The following is an 18,019-nucleotide window of genomic DNA, read 5'->3' as shown; positions in this document are numbered from 1 at the left end:
ATCTGTAGGCATGAAGACATTCACCAAACTGACATTTGACCCCAATGACAGACAAACACAAAGCCACATAAACAAATGCAAAAACTAGAGCACCGCGTGCCAGTCTGCATCTCACTTTCAAATATGAGAGTGATTGGACATGTTTGATTAAGATATAATGTAAAATTTACATTCAATTGGATTTTCAATGTTAATTTTAAATGGCCACAAAATCTGTAATCTGGATCAGATCTGGATTGAACTTTGTCAGTCGGTAAAGGATACCATCCTACACAACAATCTCAAATATGAAAGAAATTCAATTATTTTTGACAGTTATGAGTTTTTGAAATTTTGTTCAGTGTTAGGGAATTTTCCAACTTTCCAAGATTTTTTCCTGACTTTGACCTTTAGTTTATGATCTTGAAAATTTAATCATTTTTTGCCTATCAGGATATGAATCTACAGGAAAACTTTAATAATAATATATGAAAAATTGTGGGCTCCAAGGTGTTCACAAGCAAATAGATAGACAAACAAACAGGGGCAAAAACATAACCGCCGCCCAACTTCGTTGGTGGAGGTAATTACAGTATGAAAAGATGAATATGTGCAGTTTACAATTTGTTTCAATATAATCATTCATTCATTAATTTTTAACCATTGATCAGGGTCTAAGCCTCAGTAGCACCAGACTAAGCAGCTCATCCCACACTTCCCTGTCCTCATCCATATTATGTTATGATTAAATGGTCATTTTCAGCTAACTTTTTGTTGTCATGTACTGGGCAGTAGACTTGCAAAGAAATTTTTGTTTGTTTGTTTCGTTTTTGTTTTTCAGTTGACATTTAGGATCTAACTTAGTAATTAATTCCTTTAAATGTAATAAAAACCTCTACTTTTTCTTAATATTTTAAACAACTTGAGCAAATTGAGCATTTTTTACATTTTAAAACAAGGTTTCTTAATTTCTAATTAATGTACTTTGATGTAATGAAGAAAAAGCTTGTTTGATTTTTTTATATGAATATTTTAACATTTGCAAAAAATGAGCAGTTTTTAATTTTAAATGAGATTTTGTGACTTTATAATTAGTTACTTTCAATGTAATAATCAAAAATCTCACATTAGACTTTTCTTCTAAATGTTTTTCACATTTGGAACAAGTTTTTGTTTTTTAAATTATATATTAAAACAAGGTTTGTAAATTGATAATAATCAGTTATTTATGAAATGTTCTTTCACGTTAAAATGCTTTCCACGTACAGTCCCTGTCATGTGACTTTGGATATGGGCCAATCACGGCTCTTCTTTCCATTGACTGTTGGCATGAGGTGAGCAAAAAAAAAAAAGTTTGCTTGTTTACTTAAACTTGGCAAAGACTTGGAGCGTGCTGTGATTGGTTCCTGAAAAACTCCCTCGAATCCTAATTGGTAATTCAGCCACTTCTACCCTGTCAATCGAGTAGAAGCCCCGCCCTCTGCACATCTGCAGCTCCCGCAGCGAGCTGCTCCTGACGAGTCGCCGCCGGGCAGTGAAGAGGTGAATCGGAGCACTTTGACTGAGAAACCTCATCGAGCTTCATTGTTTTGGAACTTGTTTCATCAACAAACTCCGGTGTGACTGTTCTGAAGGAAGCAAAACTACCGGAGTTTTCAAAGTTTTAAAGTCCCTGCGCACACCGACTGAAAGGTGAGAGAGGACCGACAGCCATTTTTCAAAACTGTCGAATAAATGGCGATATAAGAGTTTATTATTTTTTTAAACAAACACTTTATTTTTTTTTTTCTCCTGTTCGACGCTGAGCTGATTTTAGCAGCATGTCTCCCTCCGCCGTGTAACCTGTTCGTCCAGCTCGGCTGGGAGTTCCGACTGCTGCTTGACTGACTTCCAGCTTTTTTTTTCTTTAATAATTTTATTTCCAAAGCATAAAAGTGCTTTTATCATTATGGCTGGAGTCAGCAGCGTCCACATGAAAACACTGGAGGACCTCACGTTGGACTCCGGCTACGGGGCAGGAGACTCCTGCAAGTCCCTGAGTCTGTCCTCCTCCAAGTCGAACTCCCAGGCTCTGATGACGGCTCCTCACCGGGGCAACTGGTGGTACTACTCCGGCTCCATGAACAGCAGGAACAACAGCTGGGACACGGTCAACACGGTGCTCCCCGAAGACCCCGAGGACACCTTCTCCAAGTGCCCCCGCTTACCTGAGCTGGAAGAGTTCCCCTGGACAGAAGAGGAGGTGTCCAGGATCCTGCGCAGAGTGGCGGAGAGTGGGAGCCCGAAAGGAGGAGCTGCACCTGTCTTCTCCCCGGAGGCGGTGAGGCGGCTGTCCGTTCTCCTCCGCAGGGCTCTGATCCGCATCTCCAGGGAGGCTCAGCGGCTGAGCGTCATGCACTGCCGCTGCACACGCTTCGAGGTGCAGAGCGCCATGCGGCTGGTGCTCAGCTGGGCTCTGGCCGACCACTGCGTCTCCGCTACGGTCAAGGCCATCTCCATGTACTGCATGAGCGCCGGAGAGCTGCTGAGGAAGGGCAAGTCCGCCCGCTGCGGCCTCAGCTTCTCTGTGGGACGCTTCTTCCGCTGGATGGTGGACACGCGCATCTCGGTGCGCATCCACGAGTACGCGGCTATATGCGTGACTGCGTGCACGGAGGCTCTGGTGGAGGAGATCGGAGCCCGCGTGCTCATGGCTGAGAGGGGCCACACAGGGTCGGAGTCGGTGTCATCCAGCGCCCCCGTGAGTGCAGAGGCCCTGGAGGGAGTGGTGAACAATGATGCTGAGCTGTGGGGGGTCCTGCAGCACTATGAACACCTGATCTGTGGGAAGAACGCCAATGGTAAATATATTTTTGATCCTCTGCAACTGCAGCTGCAAAATGAACTGCTGGGATATGTGTTTGTGTCAACTAATTATTATTTTTTTGGTTGTTTAGCTAAAGGACGAGTCATGAATTCACCCTAAAGTTTTTCAAACTTCAGTGCTGGTCACTATTTTCCACTTCACAGCCCACGTGTGTGGAAAAGGTGTAATGCAGCCTGCTGCTGGATACAATAGCAGCTCTTTGTGCATGAACATTTGATGGATCTGTTGCTAATTTGACTTGTCAGAATGGGGAACGTAACAGTGCTGAGGCATCTGACATGAACAAAGCAGGCATTTTCTGTCTGACGACTAAAAAAGGTGGTTCAAATCAGTGTTGGAACAGCAAAAAATTAGATTATAAGTGCTTCATTTGTGGGTTGGATATAAATAAGGGTGTTCCGTTCATGTTGATTTACCCTGGATCACGGGCATTTAAGATTGAGTATCTGCCCATACTGAGACCTGATCTGATATTTATATTTTCCTAGATATTGGACTTATGCAAAGCACATTATAGTCAATTAAGTGTACATGCTTGACAATTTAACAGCTTTGCCATGCATTAAGAAAAAATGCTCTTTGATGTTTCAGTTGTTTTTGTATTTTTTATTGAAGTGAAGAGATTTTTTTTTTATTGGTCTCATCAGTTCCACTTACTAGAATTTAAGTAGTACAACACTAAAACTATGACAATAGTATTGTTTGGAAAATCATTTTAGTTGTTGAAAATATGTTTTTTGTTATTATGTGCAAAAAAGTATTGTAAACTGCCTTCAGAAGTGGCCCTTTGCACTTAAGGGGTTGGGGGGGGGGGGTTCTGACCCCTCAAGGCTTTGGCTACTCACCTGCACAGTCTATCACCTCCTCACACCATGACAGTTTAGCCAGCATATGTTGAGCATATTAAAAATGCAGGCATACATCTAATCAGTTATGGGTAAGTTTTGTGTAAGTTAAGAAATGTTAAATTACTCTGTTTGTCCTCCGTGTGGAGTGGAGAGGCCATGCAACAGCGTGCTTGTGCTTGATGACGTGCTTGCCAATAGTATGTGTTCCACCTGCCAAATAAAAGGGTTCTGCTGGTGGTGGAAATGCAACCAAGCCACACTTAACTGTAACGACCCGTACCATACCGTGTAATACTGACCCAGACTGCTGGGTGGAAATGGGGCTGTCTGCATACGCTGGCTAAATCATCATAGTGTGACAGCTACATAACTTATTCAGTGTATTCAGCACATTTTTCACACTTCGGCATACACTGGCTAAATCGTCAAGGTGTGACAGGGCCTCAAGTTCCAATCTCTTCGACTCGATTAGGACATCTCTAGATTTAAAGATCGAGTCCTTACATGTCAACTGTGTTACTGAGGGTTATGATTAGGTTGGGTATCGAGAACCGGTTGTTTTTGTTAAGAAATTATTTGATCCCCGATATCAGTATCCTTGTTGCTTAATGATTCATTTATCGGTCCTTCAGAGCAGCTGTTGTGTTTGAGGGTGTTTGTCGGGAAAGTGATCATTTCTCTACGTGGATTACAGAACCTGCAGCGGCTCTGCTTTGAACCTTGAACCAGTGAAGCAGTGCTCCAATTCGCTGTTTCGTTGGTTCTTTGCTTCGCTTCTCTTGAGAAGCGGCAACGCCGCTTCTTAACCCCTCTCAAAGCCATTAAAATATGTCAATCGTGAGTCACTTTTGTGAGGATTAAAGTCACTAACTGGGACTCCTGTCTTGTTGTGAGAAATAAACGAGAATCATCCTCTGTTCCATTCTCTAAACACTGCGCCGCTCTCTACTGAGTCAAGTTAGAACGATAGAGTCCAGTCGGTATTAATAACTTCAAAGCGAATCGCCGCTTTCCAAATGTTGTAATACAAACAGTAAACTGCAATCGATCAAAATGTATTTTCCTCCCAAAATGAGACATCCTGCGCTGACGTGCAGCAGCCCAAGACTGTATGGCTGCAGACCTGCAGATTCCAGCAGCCGTCTGAGTTCAGCTCAAATGTATGGAAAGTATGAAAGGAAATGCTTTTGACAAAAACTACAGATTTTATTTCAATTTATGTCCAGAGATCAAGGATCCAGTCACCAATTTCATATTTATTTACTTTAAGACTCAGTAAAATGTTGTTGACATAGAAAACCTGTAAAGCCTACTTTTCGTACACAGAAAATTCACAGGAGGTATTGATAAGGAATTGGATTGATAATGGTATCGATATTGATAAAATCTTATCAATACCCATCCCTAGTTATGAGTCAAGGTGCGGGGAGTCTTTGGAGCCCAGGCAGGAGACTTGTCTGTTGTCACAGCTCTCTGTTTGCGCTGAGCTCACTGCTCATCCTCCTGCTGTGCTGGCTGCACTCCTTTTAAACCCACTCTTCTACTGTTTTCCCCATCATTCTCTCCTCCTATTACACCACAATCTCTCCTCACATCCGTCTTCTCTGTGGCTTTCTCCACCAGCTGTGCATCCTGCTCCCATTCTGATTGTTTCCTGCACACTTGCATGGCTCCTCAGTCAACTCTTTCTCATCCATCTTTATCAAACCCCCCAATGGTTGTTTTGGCAGTCCAGTGCTGAGTCGATTAATGAGCTTGTGTTGGGACAATATTACCATCCTTTGTTTGTGGCCCACTACCAGCTCCCTGGAGCAGATCTTTTTTTCTCTCTTCTTTTTCTGCAGTACAATAAGCTTTTGTTGTGATCATGCAGCTTATGCCAATGCAGATGGAGTCAGCGCAAATGCTGAGAAGCTGGGCACGCAAACAGTCTTCCATGATCATACACATCCCAAGAACAGAGAGAGGAATGGAGAAACTAACTTTATAGCGCTATTATTACATCAATTAAAGAGCCTTCTATTGATTCAGGTTAAGACGTTGTGGTTGGGCGCACCTTTCTCTGGGTGCATGGCATGCAAAAAAGAGTAGCGAGCTTAATGGTGTAACATGGCCAACTTTACAAAGCTCTGAGATCAATCACTTAATGTTAGTGCGTACACACATTCATGGACACTATGTGAGTCATATAGCTGGTGTGCTTCGGTAGCATTAGTTTTAATCACAGCTGCACACAGGTATTCAGATACAATCCAGTGTTGTGCATTGGACCTTTCTGCCTGAGTTTGAGCTCTTTAATTGCGAAATAATTAAAGTCATGAAGAAGCTTTTCTCCCACAGTGCTGTATTTTACCAGATGTCTTTTGGTTTTGTTTTGTCCTATTTTGGTGAGTTCAGACTTTGGCTTGAGAAAGACCAGTATATGTGCCATGTAATAACAACAAACCATTTTGTTCTGACCACCCCAGCTTTAAATAGGCCCACGGCTGGGTTGATCAAGCCACATACCCCTCTACCACCTGACACACCATAAACCTTGCTTTTAGTACCCCACTACACATCTGCAAGGTTGCACAAAAGCAAAGATGGACTTTCCACTGTCAAACCAGATGGTGTCATAATTGAAAGGGGGAAATGTTGTTCAGTTAATGGTACATAAGGATAAATACATCTCTTTCACTCTTTCTACCTCGCTGTTTGTTTCTTTATTTTTTTCCCCTTTCTCAGGAGCTTGCCCACATCTGGAACGCTTTAAGACAGAAATGACTTCTACGGCTCCAATAACAGTTCTGAAACCTCACTCACTGCGTTGCTCACTCTCCCTCTTGGCTCTTTCTTTGCCTTTTTGTAAAAGTCTGCTTCTTCTTTATCTGTTTATTTCTTCTGGTCCACAGGGAGTGCATTAGAGGAACTTGGTTGTGATGTGCCAGGATCTTATTCATTACTCATGCACACTTACGTGCTTGCGCATACACACAAACACACCCTAAACTGCCTGTTTAGCTCTCAAAGTATGTTTTACATGTGTTGCAATGACTCCACAGTACTAGTTGAATTTGTTATACAGCGGAATCGACTTGGCAATAATTTCTCCTCACAAGGAAATGGCATGAGTGATCTCTTCCTGCTTTAATTTGTATTGATAGGACTGTGCCCCTTTTCAGAGTGCTCAATAGTGGCTTTACTAATGGACAGTGTAAGTGGATGTGTAACCATTGATCTTTATGACTGGCATGCAAATGTCTTTTTAAACTCTGCTGTCTCTGACAGAAGAGTTTTTTCCCCCCACGTGCAGACAGTTATGAGTAGGGTAACTTTTGCCAAATTCTGTTAATTCAGCTTCACTGTAGCGTCTATATTTTCCAAGTTCACTGTGACAGCAGTGATCCTATATTTAGATGTGCCAACTGATGACTAGGGGACAAGGCTGGTAACTCTCAACACTTCTTTTCAAAGTTTGCATTTGTCAGCAGTGGAAAACTGTGGCTGTAAAGGGCAGGGTGTTGTTGAAAGGGCCTGCTTTGCAAAATTTACCTTAGTAAATAAAACTTGATTTGGCCTAATAAACAAAAAAAGAAAAGTTCAGTTTCTCTGCCATTGCCTTAGTAAAAAGGCAGTGAGTAATGGGTTTGGAGTGCATTGAGAGAGAGAGAGCAGGACATATGATTTGCTACTCAGTATTTCCCTAAATATGTATTTAGCCCAGAAAGAGGCGTGGGAACAGTGGGCAGAAAGATGCCGAGAGAGTGGCCCAGCACTGTGGTCACACAGATGGGGAAACCAGCACACTGAAAATACACTCACTGCTCCACATATCTGGAGGGGGATCAAATACAGTTTTGGAAAACCTATCAGGACATTAATATGATGGTGGAAGAGACTTAGGTTCATCCTTGTGTGATGTCATGTAAGAATGCTGCAGATTTATAGATGGAAGCCTGTATTTGGCCTTGAATTGCTGACATTAAACTAGGTTAACTATGAGCTGTGTTAACAGGTCAGTGTGTGTAGTGTTAAGCAAGCAAATCATAAAGTCTCTCTGGATAATGAAGGTTAATCCTTCACACATCACTGCAGCATTTGTTGGTGCGGGTTCATGCACACCCTGGATGGTCGGTGTCACTGTTTACACTGGCTCCTTGTCTGGGCCCAGCTGCGAAAACACTGGTCTTGGTTGTACATGTGCTTGTCTGTGGGGTCTTAAATGCATTTGTGATTGTATGTTTTATTCTTGAGTGTTGCTCTCAGAGGTATTACACCACAGAAGACTTGTTCACCATGAAAAATATCCTTTGTTCATTAATACAACCCCCCCCCCCCCCCCCCCCCCGGTCATTAACACATGCCACTCACAGGCAAATAACTGTCTAATCAAACCTATACTACTCTTCTTTGATACTATGCAGTCATTAGTCTTGACGTCAAAACCACACACCTCCTTTTACATTGCAACCGCATGAGTCATGAGTTTTTTTCTTTTAGTGTTTACAGAACAGAGGAAGCAAAGAATGATGGAGATGACATGCTTTCAAGGAAAATGAGGAACACAATTATGCAGAAATGGTGGCTTCAGACTTTAAAGCATATTTTTAAAAGTTATTCATTTTGGACAGACTGGCGTCTTGTCCGATGTGTACCCTGCCTCACACCCTGTGATAGGCTCCAGCCTCCTGTGACCCTTAAATGGAGTAGTGGTTGAAGGTGAGTGAGTGAGTGTATTAATTTTGTTGCTTGTTCAAACTTGGTAATGTGCAACCAGTGTTTGATATAAATGACCACTGAGTCCTAGTTGTTATCAAAGGAATCAGTCCTGCACATTGTGCTGGAGTTCCAGACTGTGTAGCTAATGAAGGAAACTGTAGGACTGGAGGGAATACGGCTGGAATCTTGGACCTCATGCTTTAGTGCATTTCCTGGATGGCAGCAGTAGTTACAGCTGAGAGGAACCACAGTATGTCACATCATCCGAGTGGTAAGTCTGGGTTTAGAGACGGTCCTGCCATATGCACCTGTGTTGGTCTTGCTTGCCCATAATGGATTCAAAGAGTGTTGGGTATCACAGAAATAACAGGTCACAAGTTGGCATAGTGCTGTAGATGGATCTCTTCCAGTGTAGAAATATGCATGCCTGAGAACTTTGCAAAAACGTTTCCATTTTTGCTACAGTTAATGTGGCCTGTGGCTGAACTGTTGTTCATTCAGCACCTCAGCAGTACTAAGTGAAAGATGGAAGTGATTCCTGTTTATCACATCTGCACTGTCGTTATTCTGTCAGCGCAGATGGACGTACTTGACTATTCAGACTTTTATTTGCAACATCACTATTAGTGTACAGCTACATTCAGATGACTGATGTAGAGGATGATCCATCCATCCATTTTCTATACCTGCTTACTCCAGTTAAGGGTCATTGGATGGTGGGGGGCTGGAGCCTATCCCAGTAGTCATAGGGCGCGGGGCAGGGTAAATCTTGGACAGGATGCCAGTGTGTCGCAGGTTCACATATAGACAAACACGTTCACACCTGCACGCACATCTATGGACAATCTAAAGTTCCCAATTCACCTAACCTGCATGTCAGGAAACCGGAGCACCCGGAGGAAACCCACACAAACACAGGGAGAACATGCAAACTCCACACAGAAAGGTCACAGGTGGAAAGCAAACCCATGACCTTCTTGCTGTGAGGCAGCAGTGCTAACCACTAAACCACTATGCTGCCAGTAGAGGATGATGGACAGATTGTACCATTAACCTTTTTTAAAGAGGTAAAATTATACTTTTTTCTGTCACTGACAGTTTAATAGTTTTTGTTCACGTGTGTTGTAGATTGAGATTTATATTTTTGGAATGTTTAGATTGTGAAAAATGAATATTGTGGGCCACCAAGAGATGTAGTGCAGATTGCTTCTGAGTTGCATTAAATTGATTTAGTTTATTCATTCTGAGTGGTGTGATGCCATCATCAATATGGACCAAAATCTTTGATAAATGTTCTCACATCTTGTTGAATTTATGCCATAAGCATTGAAGGCAACTGAGGCAATTTTAAAGGCAAAAAGGGGTCCGTCTCTGTATTCACAAGGTGCACCTCATAAAATAGTAATGCAAGTATGCGTTTAGGTTTTGGTTGTTTCTGTGGAAGTGCAGATAAATTCCTTATTCCTTTCTGGGAAATTGTCTAAGTCTGTTAACCACAAAATATCCTAAAATGATCAGTTTTCCTTCTCCTTATCCTTGAAAAAAGTCCATGCAAACCATGACATGCATCTGTTTCTATGTGCTTTGCATGTGCGCTCCATTATAAATGTTACTCTCATCTGCACATAACATTTTGTGGGTTACTTGGTTGTAGTATTTAATCACACATAAACAGATCCGATAGGAGATGGGAAAGTGAGGTAGTCCATGGAGAGGATCGGGGGGTGTGTACTCTAAGTGGAAACAGATTTGCCTCACCAGGGTTTAGATATAATAACCTCTTGCTGTGTTCTCTGGTGAAATCTGTTGGAATCAAACAGAATTGGGTTTACGGAGCCATGGAGTGACGTAGCTTTTGAGGGGAAGATGATGCTGCAATCCCACGTGTCACTGATTGGACTCTGCTTGTGTGTGTGTGTGTGTGTGTGCATGCGTAGGATTGGGCCCGTACGTACATGTGCTGTATGTGTACCTTTGATCAGTTCTATTAGCTACTCATGAAAAATAGTCTGCTGGATGTTATTTAATCATGCCAGGAAAATGTTTTTTGTATTTTTTGTTTTTGTTTCTTCCCTTCCACATCAAGTCGGTGACCTTGTTGTCCAGTGGAGATTTCGCTTCAATGTTTTAAACTAAGGCAGCACAGTGGATTAGTGGTTAGCATTGTTACCTCACAGTAAAAAGGCCATGGGATCAATTCCCACCTGTGGACTTTCTGTGTGGACTTTGCCTGTTCTACCCGTGTTTGTGTGGGTTCCCTCAGGGTGCTCCAGTTTCCTCCCACATCTAAAGACATCCAGGTTAAGTGAATTGGAAGCTTTCTAATTGTCCAGGGCTCCCTTGCAAAAGCGATCTCAATCTCAATGGGACTAACCTAGTTAAATAAAGGTTTAATTAAAAATTGAATAGAAAAACAATGTAGACCAGGGGTCGTGTAGAGTAGGTGATCCGTAGGACCAGGGTCGGTCATGCCCTGGTGTACACACAATCCTGTAGACCAGACCCTGTCTTCTCTGTCCACCTTTATTTTTCCTCTCTCCACACTGACATGTCATACACGGTTATGCTCTTTTCATATAAATAAGAATCTAAATGCACATTTAAAAATATTTAATGTTCACATATTGATTAGTCATAACTCAGGAAGAACTAATACCAAACTAGAGCGCATGTAGACATTACGTACCTCTGCCAGTCCTCTGTCTGTCCTAATCAAAGTTGAAGTGAATTTGGTGGTGCTGTTTTTTGGCTAAAGAATATGTAACTTGGAAAATGAATATATTTATAGAATAAAAATATAAATTATTAGTGGTCCCTCATCAGTATGATGATCACTTTTGCACATTTGCAGATGTAAAACCGTCTTGAGTAGACCTCTGTTTAATTGCAACACACACACACACACACACACACACACAGAGATAGTGAGTAAGCGAAACGGATAGACAGGCAGATATTTATGAAGGGTGGAGTAAAGCAAACATTGTGTCACTAGTGTTATTGTTAATCACTTAAAGAAAAAAAACTTTTATCTCATGTACTGTACTTGATCCTGACAGTGTAGGGCTCCAATTAATTAAGATTATCAATCTATATTTTTTAATATGTTGCAATGCAAAATGCAAATGCAAAAGTATTTTATTTTTTCACTCAAGTCTCAGTGGGAAAACAGCTAATGCAATTAATGTGGAAGCTACAATAGATAAAGTGAATGTTCTCTATCTTTGCTTGAAAAAAACTTAGGTCAGGTCTGTGAGCTGCTCGTGCTTCATGTTGCCGAATCCATCACACTGCATAACCACCCAGGCAAACAATAGTCTATTCCCACTACTTGAAAGTAATTGTGATAACCAGGTGACACATGGGTGTCCCCTTGGCCTTCTCCGGCCACTGGGGTCTACCTCTGTTCTGGATCATGTCCAAAGAAGTCCACTACCTTGCCAGAATTGTGTAACTAATGTTCTATCACAATGCAGGTGAGTCGGAGTCTCCTTATACTACTTATTGTTTGAGAAAAAAAAAGAATACAGTTGTGGTCTTAGGTCACTGGTTCATATCCTAGTCTCACAACCATAGATTAAGACAAGAAGCTCCAGTTCCCTGAAGACATGGACTTTTGTTCTGCTGCAAAGGTATCAGCATCTACAAACACCTCTGTTCACTGATCTCATGACTCCGTAAGGTCTTCACAGATGTCTTTTGATCTTATTAACTGACAACCAAGTCATAAATGTCATTGCTGAGATGAGTGAAAGTCTCTAAAAGTTTGACAATCTTACCAAATACACATGGTTGAATCTGACAGCCTGGATCTTAGTTTTGATCGCACACTCAGACACTGATTTCTCTCTCAGCTTCTCAAGTGCTGCAATCGGGGCATCAGTTAATTGGGCAAACATCACAGCATTGTCAGTGAAGTTGTAGTCAGTAAACTTTTAATGCAAACAAAAGCACCTAAGCTGCTTTTTTTTCCACAACCCTCCCTGGCACCCAGTTGACAAATTATTTAAACCATTATTTGATTGTTGAAGTTTTCTGTCGAGTATTCATCCCAATTTAGCACAGTGTAGCCTGATTTGAGAGAGTTTTGTTCTTAAAGGCTATGTGGTAGTTTATAGCTTGCATGATATTTTTACTTATGCCCTTCATTGGCCCAAACAATTTTCCAAACATAGACGATTAATAGATAAAAAAGATGTAATGCACAAGATGCAAAATGGAAAATTAAGAATCTTGTTAGTGTTCCTGATTTAGCACACATCAGGTTAGCTGTAGTGTGTTTGTGTGGTACTGTATGTTGCTCTGTGGGTTAATTATGAGTGAACCTTCAGTCATATTTATACCATGGTCAGTGAGAATTCCATGTCTAACTGGCGTCCGTTATTTTTGTGTATACCCACACGTAGTTCGACGATTTAAGTCACTGTAATATCACTCCGCTCTGGGTGTCACCATAGCAACGTGCAAATCAGTTGGCGCAGATCAGCTGTGTTTTGACAGGTGAATGACATAAACGTGATAAAACATGGCTTTCCAAGTGAATTTTAATATTTTTGGCCAAAATAAAACATTTGAGGAATGGGAAGAGGAGGAGAGCAAACGAGAACAGCAAAAGCAACGGCATAAAGATTTAACATCGAACAAACTGGACAAGATTGAAGACAGGAAAGAAGAAGAGAACATGAAAAAAGTTAACTTAAATACATATTTGTGTGTTAGATCACTGTGTGAGACCATGATATAAGCAGATTAAACAACAAGAAGCCGTGCATTATACGGTTGGAATGCGCTTCGCAGAGTAACACCACTTCGCTTCACGTCGTGGTGTTTTAGACTCCGCGTCGTGCATTCAAATCGTATAATGCACAGCTTCTCGTTGTTTAAACCTTACTTAACCCACTGCAGCCTGTGACATTTCTTCTGCAGTTCTTTGCTTTGATGTTGTGCCATCATCTCTCCAACACTAATGGTATCTGCACTGTTGAAAGGAATTGTGATGTGAGAGTTGGTTTGTGCACTGGCTTGGGGTTTCTGTTAGCATGTTCATTCAAGCTGACTGACAGTTAACACAGCTGGTGGGGGGGGCTTGGAGGAATCTCATCCTGTTTCTGTGAGCTTGGTGAGACACCGGGATGAAAGTGCAAGGCAGATCTACATATCTGTTACCTGTCAGCAATGGCGCATAGATTATCTAAACATACCAAAGAGTATATGTAAGGTTTAATTACCTCTGTCTGTGAGGTTGTGTTTTTACCTGTGTCTGTTGGCTGGATGTGTAGCAATTACTGGAAAAACTGTTTGTGGAAAATATACATATGTCTTGGCGTATTTTTGACCTGTTCTCACTAGGAATATAAATGCAGGAATTTTGTCATTTGTGAACCAAGTACTTCTGCTCATGTTATTTCCCCACTTCATGAATGTATTTCGCAATGAGAGTATTTTAGTATAAATGCTGGTCGTGCCATGTGAGGTTAACTACATGTGACACTATTAGGCATTGCTGAACTTTGTATTAAAAAAATAGACTTAATGTTGTTTTGTTGGTTTGTTCAGGAGCACTGCATATCTGAAATATGTTTAGTTAAGAGAAGTGTTCAAAATATTAAACTTTTGAAAATGAAGCAGAGGTTATGTCATGTATTTTAGCAGACATAATGTTCATTTATGAAGTAGAGATTAGAGATGCACAATATTGGATTTTTTTTTTTGCCTGTATTCATTATACTCATCATTGATTGCATAGTTCAGTATCTTATACTCTCCCTCCCATTTCAAAGCATTTCCTTCTGCAGCAGGGTATCAGGGCATTTCCTACCTAGGTCATTTCCCCTCTGGCAGGTGCAGACGGATGGGCTCCAGGAGAGATATGCTGCAGATGGAACCAGGATGTTGCCTGCTCTGCCTTTGTGCCACCAAAAGATGTGGCCACTTTGTTTGAGCTGGTTCAGGAGGGGCTGCCTGAGGAGCTCCAGCCTGTGGTCGACTACTTTGAAGACACCTTCATTAGTTACCCCGGTAGGAGAAACTGCAGGGGTCCAGTTTTTGACCTTGCTATCTGGAATGTATCAACCAGAATACAGGAAGAGCTACCATACACAAACAACAGCATTGAAGGCTGGCACTGCCACATGGCTGTTAGTGTCGGCTGTCACCACCCGAACATCCGGGTGTACTTGGATATACTAAAGGAGGAACAAGCAATGAACATAGTCGTTGTCCAGCAGTTGAAAGTCGGCAAGCCTGTCCCACCACAACGCCAAGTGTACCTGGATACCACCTGTAGAATTCAAACCATTGTGGGCGACTACCAAGTGAGAGCGATCGCTTGGACTTCCGCCGCGGTATAAACAGTGTCCTAAAAAGTTAATATTTTGCATAATTGAAAAGACTCATTGATACAACACTTTACATGCCAAATTATCAAATAGTAATGTAAATTTTTCATGCTTGTTTTGTAAATATTTAGTTATTACAAATAAAGTCCCAATAAAATAGGAATATGTTTTGTTTATTTTTACTGTCATATGGACAGTTTGAATGGTAAATACAATGTAGTACAAAAGAAAACATGCACACAGGTGGTGGTGGGGGGATAATCAGGTAAGGACTGTGGGGAAAAAGACCGGGGGGGGGGGGGGGTGTCGACCTAGAGGGGAAATGTCCGAGGAGAAATGACCGGGGGGGGGGAGCAATGACCGGGGGTGAATGCCCTAGAACCCCGCAGCAGTGCAATCTCCACTTCTTGAATCACCAGTTAGACCCTTGATTTGAAGGAACCACAGCAAACCACACAGCATATTTAAACAAAACCATGTACAGTAAGACTTCTTGGAATTCCCTCGTGGTTTGGGTAACACATTTAATGCTGGGCCACATGGAGAACACGAGGGCACAGGAATCGCAAACTCTGTCAAAACAGGACACCCTGTCCATAGCCTTTAGTGCCTTTGTCGATAAGATTTACACACCACTCCATTTTTGAACCAAAATAAGCAACTCTGAACCTATAGGGAACCAAAAGATGTGTGGCATCAAAGAAAGTGGGTAAGAAAGAGATGTGATCAACCTCTGCCACACTGTATGAAGGTTTACATTTGATGGCGTCTATGTGATGGAAACAGCTGAGACATTAGATCAGCCTGTGCGTCTGTCCACTGCTGACTTAAGTGACTGATTATTACGCATAATCACCATGTATGTGTTTCCTTTAACAAAAAGTTGAGGAGAATGTCTGTGTTTTTCTAAATCATTTTGTGTGATGTTGAAAACTTGTATGTTTTGACCGCCTGTGCATGAGAACGAGGGGAGTCTGATTTAACATTTATTTGACTTGGTGTGTGCATGTATCCTTTGGTTAAACTCTGCAAATGTGCATTATCTGGTTTTATCTTTATGCTGGCCATCATGTCAAAGTGCTAGAAATAATGTTGCCTGTTTTCTCCATGGTGGCTAAGTTTCCACCCAAACATTCAGATAATCTACCCATTGAACATTACAAAGATGCATGGAGAAAATTCAAAAGAGATGGAATGTATTGGAATTTTCATGAAATTATTCTTGTTGGAGATGGTATTCAAGGAAACTGAAGTCTCCGAGGATTTGCAAACGGTTCATGGTTAAGGTCTTGCAAAGATGACGCAACTTTAACACACTGAGCATGCATTGATTGTGTAAGCTTCCTGATGTCTGCCAGGACACAATTAATGATGTGCACATATGAACGGGTCTATGTTTTGTGTACGAGTGCTGGTAGTACTGTTTATGTGATGATCTGTGCAGAGAAGTGCAGACTGCACAGGAAGTCAGTCAGACAGCGATTAAACAGACCATTTCCAAAGTGTGTAATGCTTTCCCTTTGAAACCTTGACTATCACACTGCAGCTTCTTAAAAACAGTCACACTGCCAATATATTAATCAGATGATCAAACATGACTTGTCTGATCTGCTTTTAAGGATTAGTTGGATTAATAAATGCTTGGTTTGCGGCATATGCACGGCCTGTATATACAAGTGTGACTAAACTCTGATCCTGTTGAACAGCATTCCTGTTATATTCCATGTGGTTCGTATTAGGTGACACAGTGCTTATTCTATTTATGCATTTCTCCACGTGTCTGTGCACTAGCTTTACAGTTTTTATGTGTAAGAAAGGAAGTCGCAAAGGCAGCGTGGCAGTGGTAAAATATTTATAACATAAGTCTCAGTTGAGTGTTGACTCTTAAAAAGGTCAAGAACGAAAAGAATATATAGCTCTAGAGACCATTTTTAGTGGTCCTCACAGATCCAAACTTTTAGACACGGAACAGAGCCTACACAGTCTTGATATATAAAGTAACTTAAAAAAACAACAAAAAAACAAAACACATGACCTGAGAGGTAGTTGAGTAATGGATCCAAGTAAAATTGGGCTCAAAGAGTCTTTGACAGGGTTTGGGTCAGTTACGACCAGAATTAGAACCTGAATTAAGGCCAAAATCCAGAAATGGAGTTAAGATATTGGAATTGGTTAATTTTTGTCATTGGAATGGCACTATTCTGCATTCACTTCTATTGTTTCAATACGTTAAGTCATAACATTGTGTGGATTTTTCAACTTTGTCAGTGAATATCCACTGCTAAATGGATCTTCAGCACAACAGCAAAGTGGTTCTACTTCAAAACTGAAAACTTTATTTCAGAACAATGCTGATCAAGTGCAATTGCTTTGGCCATTTTGACATTAAAGTCCACTCTGCAGAATTTACGGAAAAACTTTTTTTTTTCCCTACGCCCGCCTTGCTCACACTTGAACCTTTCTTAGTCTGGTCGAATCCATCATAACAAGCAATTTCTTAGGGTTTTCAAATATTTTTAGTGTTTTTTTTTTTTTCTGTTCTGTAAAAATTGCAGCACAAGATTGAAGGTCCTGTACAAAGAATTCTACTAAAAAGATCAGCATGCTTTACAAAAAGATGTGCTATCACATTTTTGCTCATGGAGGGTAGCTTTCATTTTGTAGCTGGAAAAAGTTCCCATAATCCGGGTCCTAGCGCACTCATGATCTAGTCCCTCTATTTGAGAACTGTATGAAGACTGTAATATCCACTTAGCTGGTCATCTGAGTCCCAGCTGAACTGTGGTGTGCAGCATTTATTGCGGAAGTGGTTACATAAAGTTATTTTAGTTTTTGATTCCCGACAGCTGAAAAGATTGTTTTGACACGTCCTACAGATGGGATCTAAAGTGTTGTGATCTTGCTGATGAAGAACAAAAGAGGACATAGTGGTGTAAGTGGGTGGAAGCCTACATGTCAGAGTGCAGGGAGAAAAAGTCAGATAAGATTCTGCTCTTTACCGCTGTCTGAAAGATGAAATGCACAGAATGGAAATCAGTCAAGGTAGAGACACGAGACAGGAATTTTAGATGAGACATAGCTATTATGTCTGGATGCAGGTGTGACATTGAGAGCTTCTTAAACCTAATTACGATGTCTGTGTGAAGCCTGCTGTGAGAGGTGGAAAGAACAACAAAACACAGATCTGTCATTTCTGGATTTGTAGGGTTTGTATCCAGTCCCATGATAGGACGAATAAACTGTGTCCTAACCGAGTAGATTTATGTTCAAAAGTCTCTCTTCTGTCT

At 41.3% G+C, this 18,019-nt stretch overlaps 1 protein-coding gene across 2 annotated transcripts in view; it reads left to right on the top strand.

Moving 5' to 3' along the window:
- Window positions 1–1,338: 1,338 nt before the first annotated feature.
- The window catches only part of abtb2b (ankyrin repeat and BTB (POZ) domain containing 2b), a 128,845-nt gene continuing 112,164 nt past the window's right edge, over window positions 1,339–18,019 (top strand). The window contains exon 1 of one of the 2 annotated variants that reach the window (XM_034176870.1): window positions 1,339–2,819. In XM_034176870.1, coding sequence (XP_034032761.1) covers window positions 1,928–2,819 — 892 coding nt within the window. In that variant the 5' untranslated portion in view covers window positions 1,339–1,927. The remainder of the gene's footprint in view (window positions 2,820–18,019) is intronic. The other variant, XM_034176869.1, reaches the window with a different exon arrangement.

Source organism: Thalassophryne amazonica, chromosome 8 (assembly GCF_902500255.1).
Source record: "Thalassophryne amazonica chromosome 8, fThaAma1.1, whole genome shotgun sequence".
Taxonomy (NCBI): domain Eukaryota; kingdom Metazoa; phylum Chordata; class Actinopteri; order Batrachoidiformes; family Batrachoididae; genus Thalassophryne; species Thalassophryne amazonica.
The sequence above is the reverse complement of the archived record's forward strand: the minus strand, read 5'-3'. Positions and strand labels throughout refer to the sequence as shown.